This window comes from Rhinatrema bivittatum, chromosome 5 (assembly GCF_901001135.1).
Source record: "Rhinatrema bivittatum chromosome 5, aRhiBiv1.1, whole genome shotgun sequence".
NCBI lineage: Eukaryota > Metazoa > Chordata > Amphibia > Gymnophiona > Rhinatrematidae > Rhinatrema > Rhinatrema bivittatum.
Window position 1 is genome coordinate 127018511 of NC_042619.1, and position 14195 is coordinate 127032705.

At 39.8% G+C, this 14195-nt stretch overlaps 1 protein-coding gene across 3 annotated transcripts in view; it reads left to right on the forward strand.

Moving 5' to 3' along the window:
• ERICH6B (glutamate rich 6B) overlaps window positions 1-14195 on the forward strand; it is a 353852-nt gene that overhangs the window by 125621 nt on the left and 214036 nt on the right. For all 3 annotated transcript variants that reach the window (XM_029602897.1, XM_029602896.1, XM_029602895.1), the window contains one exon: window positions 7696-7764. In XM_029602897.1, the coding sequence (XP_029458757.1) occupies window positions 7696-7764 (69 nt within the window). The remainder of the gene's footprint in view (window positions 1-7695; window positions 7765-14195) is intronic.

Genomic DNA, 14195 nt, shown 5'->3' on the forward strand with positions numbered 1-14195 from the left:
TTTCTTTAAAGTGCAATAGTGCTTTCCTTTTTTTTTTTTGTAATATTTATACATTTAAAAATTTAATTAAAAAAAAAAAAAAGAGAATTTCTGACCTCTTTGAATTTGATAGAAGCTTATATTTACATCCCAATCTATCCAGTTAACTTAGAAAAACAGCTAATTCTTTAATAACTACCATAAGAAATAGAAAACATAAAATTCAAATCATGGTGAAATTACCCAAATGCTTGCTGAAATAGATAATGTTTTATGTTTTTTTATGAAAATCTTTCAAATGTAATATAGCACGTAAATTAGATGGAAGCACGTGCCATGATACAGGGCCAACCACTGAAAATGCACATTCACGTGTGGCAACCAGTCTCTCCTCTTTAGGCCACAGAATTTTAAACAAATCTTTGCCTTGAGAGTGTAGATCTTTCAAATATTGAGGCTTTCCTTCACGCTTTACTTTAAATACTAAAACAATCACTTTAAAAATTCTAAATTTCACCGGCAGCCATTGTAGTTGCTTCAATACCATAGACATATGCTCAGATTGTGAGCTAGAACTGGGAAACTATGCTGCTGTATTTTGAATTAGTTGAAGAACCTGTAGTTGAATTTTAGGAAAGACTATATATATATCGCATTATAATAATCTAAAGAAGTGATGATAAACTCTTTGACAGTCCAGAAATATGACCTGTCAGAACATATTTCGATTGACTAAGCATCTGTATTAGAGGAGGAGACTCCTGAAGACATTGTGCAAGTGACTTCACCCTCCATTGCCTCAGGTACAAATTTGGGGACTCATTTACTAAGTATTTTTCCCACAGACATAGAATGGGAGAAAGGCCTTAATAAATCAGGCTCTTATTTTGTGACCCCTTCTGAGGACAGGGAAGTACCTACTATTATCTGAATGTAATCTGCTTTGAAGTGACTTTAAGGCAGAATATAAATCAAATAAATAAATATAAAAGGTGGATTTTAGGGGACTTCATGATGTCTTCAACTTGAATGACTGCCTGAATCTCTGCTCCCTCACTCAGAAAATCTAATTGCAGCTTTTACTCTGCCATCCTTTCAGTATCGGCTGAGAGAATAGTGGAAACCAAAAGCACCAACGTTCCAATGGCTGCAAAGAAAAAAAATCGCTGAGCTAAAACGCTTTTCCTTTGCCGGGATGAGTGAAGAAACGAGCAATGGCCCCGATGTACAATGCCTTACCCACATTATGGAATGAGTATGCTAATGCTTCTGTGGCTACCTCTGAGCAGGAAATGCCGAATACATCTGAATTTAAAGCCTGGTTTTACGAACTATGCAACGACATCAAGAACAACAGAAAGGAACCTATGGAGAGGATCCGTGAACTTTGGGAGGAGAGGGGATGAAAATGACACCTTTTTGGACTCCCATACAGGCCTGATTGATAAGTTAAACCAATGGTGCCAGAGATTGCAAAAGGACAATATTGATCTATCACATAAAATTGAAGACCTAGAGATTAATTCTAGGCATTGCAACCTGCTCTTTAGAGGCATCCCAGAAATGGAAAAATATTTTGACATTAAATCTACCATTGTGAAACTCTGCAAGCATATACTGGAATCTGCAGATGCCTCAGAGGAAGCAAAACTGAAAGATATTTGCACTGAAAGAGCTCACAGAGCCCTAGGACCCAGGGCTGGAAATAAAGCTAGAGATATTATTGTCTGCTTCCATGCTTATGCTTTGAAAGTAATGAAACCATTCTGCCCTGAAATGTTAAAAATATTGTTTGATGTAATTTCCCCTCTTATGCTATTTATATACTTTTCCTTCTCCACTAGTTTCACTGTAAACCGATGTGATGTGCAAATGAACATCGGTATAGAAAAGCTATAAATAAATAATTACAGGAAAAGAACATCATGGACATGGGAACAGCATCAAGTTTCAATACTAGTGGACCTATCAGCTACCATGATGAGCAAAAGGTACAAGATGAGAGTGGTAACAGCAACTCTGCATAAAGATAATGTCAGGCAACGGTGGCTCTACCCATTTGGCATAGCCTTTACCTTAAAAGGCATAACAACCAGGGCCAAAACAGTGTTAGAAAAGGAGGCATTTCTTAAAGAACAAGGCATAAAATTGTTACTTGCATTAGCTCCTCCTGGATCTTCTTCTCTAGTACATGATGAGCAACCATAATGGCAAAGGTTAGAAAAGGGAGGCAGGTGACTGTGGTGCCAATCTGGAGGGTCTCGATCCTCTAAAGATATTACCTGAACTGTCCTATTAGTACTCATTCTACAATCTACTTACTACTTGGAGCAGAGGTCAAGATCAAAAACATTGCAATAACCAGATGGTTGAGTTCATTGAGAGTTCACAGTTTGAGCTGTTTCTACAGTTGTTACAGTCAGTGAACTGCTTAGTAATAATGATTAAGAATTTTTATGAAGTTTTCTGGGTTGGGAGAGGGAAGGGGGTCCTTTTCGTTCAGCCTACTTATAAAATCCAAGATCTGCTAGGAATATGGGTGTTGTGCTCGGGGATGGACCCTTGTCCTGGGGCAGTGGAGAACTGCTCCCTGGTAGGGACCAGGAATCACCTGCCCCAGGGGGCGGAGCACTGGAGGAGAGAGAGACTAGGATGAGCTTCACCATTGGAAGCCTGCAGTCCCCCCGGGTGGAGCCCATAGGGACCCGGGCCACTTGGACTTAGGTGGACCTCTTGGGCCACTTGGACTTAGGTGGGCCTCTCCTCTTGGAGAGGTAGTAGACAGGCGTGCCCACAGGCAGCAAGGGAGCACGGTCGGGCTTGAGATCGTATGTCTGATGGAGCAAGGAAGACCAGAACATCATAGGCGCTGACAAGGCAAGGGACAGAGCCAGAATCAGGAGACGTAGTCAATCAAGGCAGAGGTCAGGTTCTGGAGGTCAGATGAGCTCACAAGGCAGGCAGAGGTCTGGATCCAGGTAGCAGACAGGGTAGTCGAGGAACAGGCTAAGGTCAGTACCAGAGAGACAGTCCGAGGGTACTGCCTGGGGAGACGAGACAGACGAACACTGGAACAAGGACGTTGGGACGAGACACTGGAACAAGGCTGGAAAAAGACTGAAACAAGACTGGAATGCAAAGGCAAACTAGTACACACGTAGTGCCGACCCGATTGCCAAGGCAAGGAAGTGCAGGCAGGAACTTCCTTATGAAGCACGTTCAGTCAGGGCGCACCGCGGATCTAGGCCCCGCCCCTGGCCCTACAAGAGGCCGGGTGGTCCGCACGCGCATAGGGGTGTGGCCAACGCCACTGAGGACGCCGAGCTTCGGCATGAGACCTGGTGTGCAGTGGAAGGCCCGGTGACCGCCGCCGCGGGACGCCAAGGCCTGGAGGAGCTCGCGGCTTCCGCTGGGGAGGCCGACCTGTATGGGTATGGGGGCAAGGGGGAGAGAAGCAGGGGAGGGAGTGGGTGGGTATAGGGAGGACGTGGTGCATACTTGGAATGTAGGTGTGAGTTGGGCAAAGAGATGCCAGAAGAATGTGATGCCCTTGGAGCGGTCTATGCCTGGAGTAGGCCACAGAACAGACCAGGCTGGAGAATGGTCTGCTTTTCATCAGTTTATTTTAAAAATCACATAACAGAAAAGAAGCAAATGGCTGCTTACCTCAACAGACTAACATGCAAAGCAAAATGTCCAGAACAAACACAGCATTGGATTGCAGCTGTCTTCTCCTTCCTGGAGCCTCTCTAACTCTCTCAGGGCTTCACCTTTTTATCCCTTACCTCAGGGAAACGCCCCCACCCGAGGATCCCTTTCCTGTCTGTCTTAAGGTGGACCGGGCCAAATAGCTGGAGCCGGTCCATTAAGGCAGTCTGAGGCTTTCTATCACATACTCTATTACATTCCCTCCCCCTCAGCTCAATGTTCCTTAGTTGAGTGCCTGCCTGTACCAGGGAGACTTCCCTAGAAAGGAAGTCTGCATTTATGTTCGACTTTCCTGCTCTGTGTCTAACTTTAAAGTCAAATGGTTGGAGTGCCAGAAACCACCTCATTACTCGTCCATTGGACTCCATATTCCAAGCGACCCAGACATGGGGTTGGTGATCTGTTACCAGCATGAACTGGCGGCCCAGTAGATAATAACAAAAAGCCTCCAAGGCCCATTTGACAGCTAAGGCCTCTTTCTCTATCGTTGAATAGCATCTCTCTCGGGGTAGTAGCTTCCTGCTAATGAAGGCTACTGGGTGTTCTTCATCTTCTTTCTCTTGTGTGAGGACGGCTCCTAGCCCCACCTCTGATGCATCCTTCTGTACTATAAAGGGCTTAGTAAAGTCTGGACTTAGCAGAACAGGTTCCGAGCATATGTCTTTCTTTAAACCCTGGAAGTCTTCCTCTGCCTCTGTAGACCATCTAACCTTCTCTGGGGCTTTCTTTTGTAATAGGCATGTGAGGGGCTCCGCTTTCTCTGAAAAGTTTGGTATGAACCGTCGATAGTAACCGATGAGACCTAAAAAGGCTCTCACCTTACTTTTGGTCTGTGGAACCGGGACTCGGGTAATTACTTCTATTTTCCGCGCCTGCAGATGGACTTTTCCACTCCCAAGGGAATATCCCAGATATTGTACTTCTTGACACCCTAATTTACATTTCTTGGGGTTGGCAGTCAGTCCAGCCCTTTGTAGACTTGCAAGTACTGCCTGTAATTGCCTTAGATGTGTCTTCCAGTCTCCATTGTAAATGACGATGTCGTTGAGATAGGCCACTCCATAACCCTGATGTGGACATAGCAAGTGGTCTACCAAGAGCTGGAAGGTAACTGGAGCCCCATGAAGTCCTAACGGCAGGACCGTAAACTGGAAGTGTACTTCCGGTGTTGACAAAGCCGTCTTCTCCTTTGCAGTTGGCGCCAGGGGAACTTGCCAGTATCCCTTTGTCAAATCAAGCATGGAGATGAACTGGGCAGTTCCCAAGCGTTCAATAAGTTCATCCACAAGGGACATCGGGTATGCGTCCAGCTTTGAAGCCTCATTGACTTTCCGGAAGTCAATACAGAACCGGATACTACCATCCGGTTTAGGTACCAGTACAATGGGTGAGGACCAATTGCTATTGGATTCCTCTATTACTCAGCTTAATCAAAGGGAGTCGGTGGTTGATCACAAAATGCAATCAAAAACAACAAAGTGGAAACCAAAATAATATATTAATCTTAGCCTTGAAGGTGTCAGCAAGCCTGACGTTGTGTAACTTCAATAGTAACCAACCGGTCTTCTAATTATTCACCTTCAAAAAATCTTTTAATTCAAAAAGCATTTTTTTGTTATTTTTATGTTATTCTAAAAAAAGTCCTCTGTTTTCAAAACAATATATATCTGAAGACTTTTTAGTACTGTTATCAAAAACAGCCCAACACGGCCGGTGTTTCGCAATATAGCTTCCTCAGGGGCATGCGAATATCTTTGCATAGAGTCATAAAGGTTTCACCTAGAAGCAACAATAACAATATTGTAAAAAGTCATCCATAATAAAGATGAAAGGTACTTACTGAATGTCAAAAAGCTACCATCTCAAAATGGAAACTGCGTCTCGATGCCTCTTAACTGAAAACGGAGGAACCGAAGCCGAGGCTTACGAGACTTTAAATGTCAAGTTGTTATGTGACGTCACTGAAATGCAAATCATCAATGACACATCTTCCCATTCACCAGGAGAACTGTCAAAAAATCTTAATGACTCAACAGCATACTTTTATCCTAAAAAGACATGTAAATCAAGTTCAGTGTTTAGCCCACGTGGGGCAACAGTATTGAGTCTATAAATCCAACGCTGTTCATTTTGTAACAAAAACAAAACATGGTCAAAGCACAAAAAGAAAGATCATCAAAACAATGTCCTAATTCAATGCAGTGCGATACCAATGGTTCATTAACTCGGGATGATAGAGCATAGATGTAATATAAAAAATTCCCGAGTTAATGAACCAATGGTATCACACTGCATCGAATCAGGACAAAAATAGTTCAGGTTTAAGAATTAAAATAAAAGGTCTAGAGTGGGAACATCACTTTCATGGATCTAAATAGACCCTAAAACAGTTGAGTAGAGCTAGGAATGACTTCAAGGAACTGGACTTAAACAAATTAGCACATCTGTTGGATATAACTTGTCAAGAATACTTTGAAGGAGGAAACAAAGCAGGGAAATTGCTAGCCTCTATGCTTAAACAGCTTTCCATTCAAAACAATGTTTTGAAAATAAAGTCTGTGGTAGGAGATGTATTGACTTCTAATACAGAGATTTGAAATAGGTTTCTTGACGTTTATGGGGATCTGTACAAGACTGAGGCTTATTATACCAGAAAATATGGATGAATACTTAGATGGGATAATCTTACCAAACCTGACTGAAGAAGAGATACAGTGGTTGGATGGTGAGATTACTAGTGCGGAAGTGATATCCACTATTTAAACCCTTAAAGTGGGTAAGGCCCCAGGAGCTGATGGTATGTCGGCCAAATTCTGTAAAACATTTTTACCATGCATAGTTGGACACTTTCAAAAGACGCTTAATTTTTTAAGAGAAGAAAGGTTCCTTCTTCCATTCCTCTAACTTAGCCAGTATTATAATCTTAGCAAAACCAGGCTTAGATTTAAATATTCTGTCCAAAATTCTAGTGGATCGTTTGAATAAAATGATTGCACATATTCAACCAAACCAAGCTGGCTTTATTCCTGGGAGAAAGGCTTCAGATAATCTCCGAAAAATAGTGGATATCACATGGTGCGCGAAGAAAGAAAATATTGAACCATTGTTCCTTATGATTGAAGCAAAAAAGGCATTTGATATGGTACACTGACATTTTCTTTACCGTACCATGGAGAGAATGTGTTTTGGATATTATTTCTTGTGCTGGCTGCAAAAGCTGTACCACAAGCCTCTTTCCCCCCTTTTGTTTGCCTTATTCCTAGAACCATGTGTGATTAGAGTTAGGAATAACCCTAATATATTAGGTTTCAAGGTAGGAGAAGATGAATACAAGTTGTCCCATTTTACAGATGATATTTTATTCACAGTAGCAAATCCCATCAGATCTTTGCTTGGAATAGAAAGAGAATTGGGTGATTTTGGCAGCGTGTCAGGGTTTAAAATTAATTGGCACAAATCTGAAATCTTGAATGTATCATATCCAATCCACATGGAACAATCTTTGAAGCAGGTTCATTCATTTAAGTGGGCAGCCTATACATTTAAATATTTAGGGGTAACGATTGGGAATCAGGTTGATGAAGACCATTTGCGAGCAAACTTTTCTGCATCAATAGGAGAAGAAATAACTTTTTGTTCTCTTTTACATACAGTAGAAGGTACACATTTACTTAGATGAAACTGAATAAGGTGATGATCACACCATCCACACTTTCGAACTCATAGATCACAAATGAAGCCTTGAAAAGCCCTTTTGAGTCATGCAGGGTGTGCATCAATAAATGTGATTTGAATTAGTTAGTCATTTCATTTAAGCAAAACAAAGCTGCTGCATGCATGTATCAATGACGCTTACTTCTCATCGTTATTAATTTTTAAAACCCAGTTTTAGAATCGTTGATTTGTCACTGGATTTCATATCCTGAGCAAGCAGCAGTATTAAATTACCTTGTTGACCCTCAGTAAATGTGTTTGTTATTAACATAGAATATTGATATTGTGTGGCAGTTGGTGGAAAAGAGCAACTTGAAAAAGATGCCCAAGCAAAGGACAAATTCAAAGAGGCAAAACGTCGAGGTAAGTGATAGTGAAAGTAGGATGAATGAGTCTCAGAAGACAGGTTTAGCTCCTTAGAAGAGCACTTAACTATAATAATAATCATATTTTTTATTTTTAGTCCATCTTTACAAATGATGCTTAAGGAGACTTACTGCATTATTAAAATTCAGGAACAATAAGTCCCTGGCCAAAAGAGCTTACTATTAAGTGGGTTCAAGCCTTTAAAACTTTCCAAATCTGTATACCAGTGTGTGTGTAAGCAAAAGCTCTTTTGGTGCCAGAAGCAAAGTATTTGTCTTTTTGAAAAATTTAAATCATGAGGAAATAGAGGAAAGTAGATAGAAACTTGTAGCTGAAATGTCTCAGTCAATTAGGCCATCCTTCCAGTCAGTCATTCTCTGGACCACTTAGGGCTCTGCGTTGTGCAGAGCTCAACTATGAGGCGCTCTTGAGTATTAATGCTGATTAGAAGTGGTGAGCTTACAGTTATATCAGCAGTGGAGCCCCAGGCAGTGACTGGTGTGAAAACATTTTACCATGGAATTGGAACTAGACAGATTTCAGCTTGATTCGAGTTCAACAGGAAGTTTGTGTTTTCCCCATATGTGCTGAAGAAATTGAACTGTTTTGCCCCCTATTCCGCCCCCGCCCCCCTTATGGATCTGTAGAAAAATTCAACAGAATTTTTGTCTCTCTCCTACTGTATGGTTTTTTCCCCCACACCTCTGCTGCCATCTTTTTCCCCTCCCACCGCTGCCTCTTTTTCCTCCCTCATTCCAGCTGGCATCATACTGATCATTTCCTTTCACTGCTGTCTCTTGTCTAACCCAATTTGATCTCATCAGTGCTCATCCATTGTCGCTTGGGCACACCTGTGTCATCCCCTCTGTTGAAGAGCAAAGAGAGCTGGTCTGCACTTGAGTGAGTGGGAGGATGGAGAAAATGGAGACTTTGGGTTGGGAGGGGGATGCAAACGGAAGAAGCAGAATGACGACAAAATTAGAAAATGGGGTGAGAGCATCTAACCGGGTAGTGGAAGAGATTGATGAGGTAGAGAGAGAATGTGAGCAGATATTGGGGAGGGGGAGGGTGCTTTAAAAAAAAAAAAAAGAAGTTTGTCAGATTTTTTTCTCAGGTTCAACAAATTGCTCATGAACCTCTTTGGAAAAAGTTCATACATCTCCAGCAATGAGGATAGCCAGGTTTATTGGGTTAATTTGTATTCGACTTTATAGTAAAGATATATATTTGTGTAGATATTTTTGTTTTTGATTATTCCAAGCAAGTCCTAAGAACAGAAGGCTGTTTTCTGCTAAGTGTAACCCACCAATTGTATGCACAGAGCATCTATTTTGTACGGCAGTGACATCAACATGTCCCTCCCCTTTGTGAGAAGTGGGGAACATGTTGAAATCATTGACTGCTTGACTTCTTCTGGCACAAAGTGAATATTAAAAAACAAAAACCAAAAATAGTTGAGCAGTGTCTATTTATTCATTCTGTATTTTTCTCACTGGCAAAAATAAGACGATCAAGCAATCATATAGAGAATTAATATCTCTTTTAAGAGAAACTGGACTAACAGCATCTCATGTGATACCATTACATCTCTCAAGCTTTTTGCTTCAAATGTACCTGAAATCGTTTTTATTATGAGTTTTTGTTTCTATGGCAAGTTTCTTTTCAAATTCTGTCTTTGCCTTCCTTATCAATACTTTGCGTCTAACTTGCTAGTGCTTATGCTATTTCCAGTTTTCTTCATTTGGGTCCTTTTTTCATTTTTTGAAAGATGTTCTTTTAGCTATAATAGCCTTTATCACCTCTCCTTTTAAACATGTCAGTAGTTGTTTTGACTTCCTTCCAGCTTTTATAATGCATGGAGTACATTCGGTCTGGGGTTCAAAGATAGTAATTTTAAAAAAGGTCCATGCCTGCTGTAAACTCTTAACCTTGGCAGCTGTTCCTTTCAGTTTTTTCCTAACCATTTTCCTTATTTTATCATAATCTACCTTTTGAAAGTTAAATGCTACTCAGTAGATTTTTTTAGTGTCCTCCCTTCAGTTAATAAGTCAGATTTCATCACTGTGAGGCCTAAGATTATTTTACAAGAATTGCAGAAGTTTCTGTCTGGAACTGAGGAAAATACTGACTGTTCAACATCTTCAAGATTATTCCACAAACATGACCTCCATGAGATGATGTCAAGAAGGAAGCCGCTGCTGAAGAAAAGCCATATCATATGCCACATAGCATCTGCAAAGAAACACTAAAGGGTAGATTTTTAAAAAATATGTGCACGTCTCCACCCCGCTTGCGCACATAGTTGTGCAATTTTATAATATGCGCGCGCAGGCGCATATTATAAAATCCGGGCCGGCGCACACATGGGAGAGAAGATTTGCTCATTTTACGAGCGGTGACAAGATTGGGCCTCCTCCAGTTCCCTCCAATTAAGGAGTGGACTGGGAGGTAATGTTCCTACCCCCCTACCTTCCGTCCCTCCCTCTTCTCCTGCCTTTGCCTCTGAACCATCCGAGGCTCTTTACTGCTGCTTGCATCGCCTGTCTGACTAACCTGCTGGGAACCAAAAAAGCGCCAGGACATCAAAGCTCTGTTCCCCCTTCGACTGAGAAAGCCCACCCATCTGACATCAAAGGGCATTGAAGGGGCCATAAGAGCGGCACAAAGCACTTGGTGCCACGTGCTGGGCGTCGCATGCCGAAGGAGCATGACCATTCCAGTGATTACATCGAGAAGAAGATATGATCCAGAAACTACAGCACTCTATGTCTAGAACTTTATCAAGAATTCCAATTACTGATACAATGGCGAATTATGTTTTGATTTCTCTGCTGCTAATTAATGCTCAATCAATAGCCAAAAAACCAATGATATTTACAGACATGTTAACAGATATAAAACCTGACGTTATAGCAATCACAGAGACTTGGTTAAAAAAAACCTGATACTGTCATAGTTAATCAGATTAATAATGAGATGTATGATATCTTCTCTCTACCAAGAGAAAAAAAAGGGGAGGGGGCTGATGTTAATTACCAAAAAGTCAATGAATATGAAACTGCAACCTAACCAAGTTTCTCAACACTATGAAATGGCCATTTTTTACTCAAAAAAATGTACAAATTTGTTTTACTGCCCTCCTGCAATTCTGGATCATAATATATACCCAGTAATTGAATATCTTACGAACAATATAGACCCAAATAAACCATCAATAATCTTAGGAGATTTTAACATTCACATGGACGTCAAGCCATGGTCAACTGCATGCCAGATTTTATCAGCTATGGGCTACAAATTGATAACAGAAGCATCTCACAGGGAGGGACATACATTAGACTTAATATCTGTGAACTCGTTTATAATGAATGAACCCGTGATCAACTATAATCCAGTCCCCTGGTCAGATCACTTCCTGTTAGAAGCCAAAATTGAGTTAAATATACAAAGAATAAATAATAATAATGTGAATAATAATAACACAAAATTTGAATTTCGTCCTCCATTTAAGATTAATTTGAACACAATGGATATTTCCAGCACGACAATGGCAATAAAAGAATGGGATACCATTACGACTAATATAGCGAATGAAATAAATCCAGTTAAAACTAAATACATTGATAACACAAAAAAGACAAATCCGTGGTATAATAGAGATTAAAAAAGCTAAACAAAGATTAAGAAGAAAAGAAAATCTGGAGAAAAAATAATATAAATTTAACAAATTACCGTATTTATCTAAATTTTTACAAAAACTTGATAAATCAAATGAAAAAAGAATTCTGTGGGAAAAAAAATGTGTAAATGCATCCAGAATCCAAAAGCGCTTTTTAGTTTAGTAAAGAACTTAACCACAGAATAGACCCAAACAAATAATGATTTAAATGTGAATCTTTGTCAGGAATTAGCAATATTTTTCAAGAACATAATTGACACGCTAAATACAAAATTAGACAAAATTCCTATGCAGGACATAATGAGCACAAAAGAAATTCCAAGCTGGTGTAAATTTAAAGAGGTATCTGTGTCAGAAGTAATAACACTAATACAAATTTTAAATCCAGCAAATCATACTTTAGATGCAATTCTAGTGAAAACTCTGAAACAGATAATTCACACAATTGCTCCTACAATTACCCTGATCATTAATAAATCGTTACATGAGGATAAGATGCCAGAACAGTTAAAACATGCTATAATTAAACCAATTATGAAGAAGAAAAACTTGGATAAGAAAATTCTAAACAATTATAGGCCAATTTCAATTTTATCTAGTATTGCAAAATTAATTGAAAAAGTTGTGTTGAAATAACTTAACGAACATCTAGATCAAAATGACTTCTTATATTCTACACAGCATGGATTTAGAAAGAATTACAGCAAGAAACACTCATTATCACTTCAAGACACTGTCCTGAGAGGCTTTGACTCAGAGCAAAGATATCTACTATTAATGCTAGACCTGTCGGCAGAGTTTGACATGGTCAATCATAATATTAAGTTTCGCAGACTGACAGAAATAGGGCTAGCTGGAGAGACACTAGAATGATTCAGATCCTTCCTGAGCAATAGAACATTCCAAGTATACATGAATAATTCTTTATTGAACATCATTAACCTTGAAACAGGTGTACCACAGGGCTCTGCCTTGTCGGCAACAATGTTCAATATCTATATGACACTGCTATGTCATCTCCTGTCAGGCTTAGGATTATCATACCATTTATACGCCGATGACATCCAGATACTAATACCAATAACAGATACAGTGGAAAAAACTTTTAAAATCACTGAAATGTACTTGAATATAATAAAACAATTATTGTCCCAGATGAAATTAAGTTTAAACATAGAAAAAACAGATAATGGTACTTGAAAGGAAAACAGCAATGAGTAACAATATAGACCATTTTAAATATGAGAATAACCAAATTATGCTAGAGACCAAAATAAGAGATCTTGGAGTATACATAGATCGTGAACTGAATTTCAAAAAACATATAGAAATGAAAATGTAAGATGGATTCTATAAATTACTAATTTTAAGAAGATTAAAACCATTATTAAATGCAAAAGAATTTAGAACAGTCCTGATCTTTAACGGTATTGACTATTGTAACACCCTGCTACTTGGATTACCACACTCAATTTAAGACCCCTACAGATCCTTCAAATTCAGCTGCAAGGATATTAACTGGAACACGTAAATACGACCATATAACACCTGTCCTCATTGATTTACACTGGCTGCCAATTGAACAAAGAATTCAATACAAAACACTAGCAATATTACACAAAGCAATACACGGGGAACAGGTGGAATGGTTAAATGCATCGATAAGATTACACACACTGCAGCGTAATTTAAGATCGTCAAATAAAGGACTGCTTGCAATTCCATCTCTATCATCAGCTAGATTAACATCAGTTAGAGAAAGGGCATTATCCCTTGCAGCACCTACGATCTGGAACACCTTGCCAGTGGAATTAAGGTTAGAAACAAGGCAGCAAGAATTTTAAAAAAATCGCTCAAAACATGGTTGTTTAAACAGCTCTTCGATGAGAGTAACAGCTAAGAAAAAACTAGCATGAAACGGCAATGCAAAATTTTTAAGCAGGTCTCAAGTTTCTAGTGATTTTTAGGACATAGATTTTATTTGTAATAAGGCAAAAATGTTAGTAATGATGTATGTTATAATGTATTTTATGCAGAAGTTGTAAACCGATGTAAAGGTTTGGTACATACACCGGTATAGAAAAACGCGATAAATAAATAAACCCCTTTGAAGGCCCTACCTTTTTTAATTTCTTTATTTCGGAACTTATATGCCGGCAGGCTGCCGGCATGCAATCCGCCAGCACAACACGATAATGGTCTGAGGCTCCCAAATGAACACTTCGGGGCTGAACCCTTCCCATCTAGAAGGTATTTAAAAATCTTGCCACTTTTACAAACATCCAGGACCTCTTTGATTTTGATCTCATGTCTTCTTCTGCATAGATGACAGGTGGATCTTAAAATTTGAAGACAGTTCGCTGAGTATGAGCGGTTTTAGATGAAACGTAGAATGCGTTATGGAAATTGACCAGGTAGTAGCTTCAAACAGTAGATGACTTTGTCAAATACGATGAAGAACTGGGAATGGACCCACGTAGCGAGTAGCAATCCGAAGGAGAGTAGATGAATCAGAGGTGCTTGGTTGACAACCAGACCTTGTCTCCTGGCTTGAAGACTGGAGCCTGCGCAAGGAGCGCATAATAGTACTTCTTAGCACGGTCACTCGCTTAAATGAGCATGTCCTTGGTCTGAAGCCACTGTCTATGGAAATCATCAGCAGGGGGACATCACTGAAAGCTTCAGTGGAAGTGGAGGTGTTAGGGAAAGTCCAGAAAACCACTTCAAAGATGACAGTCCAGTACATATA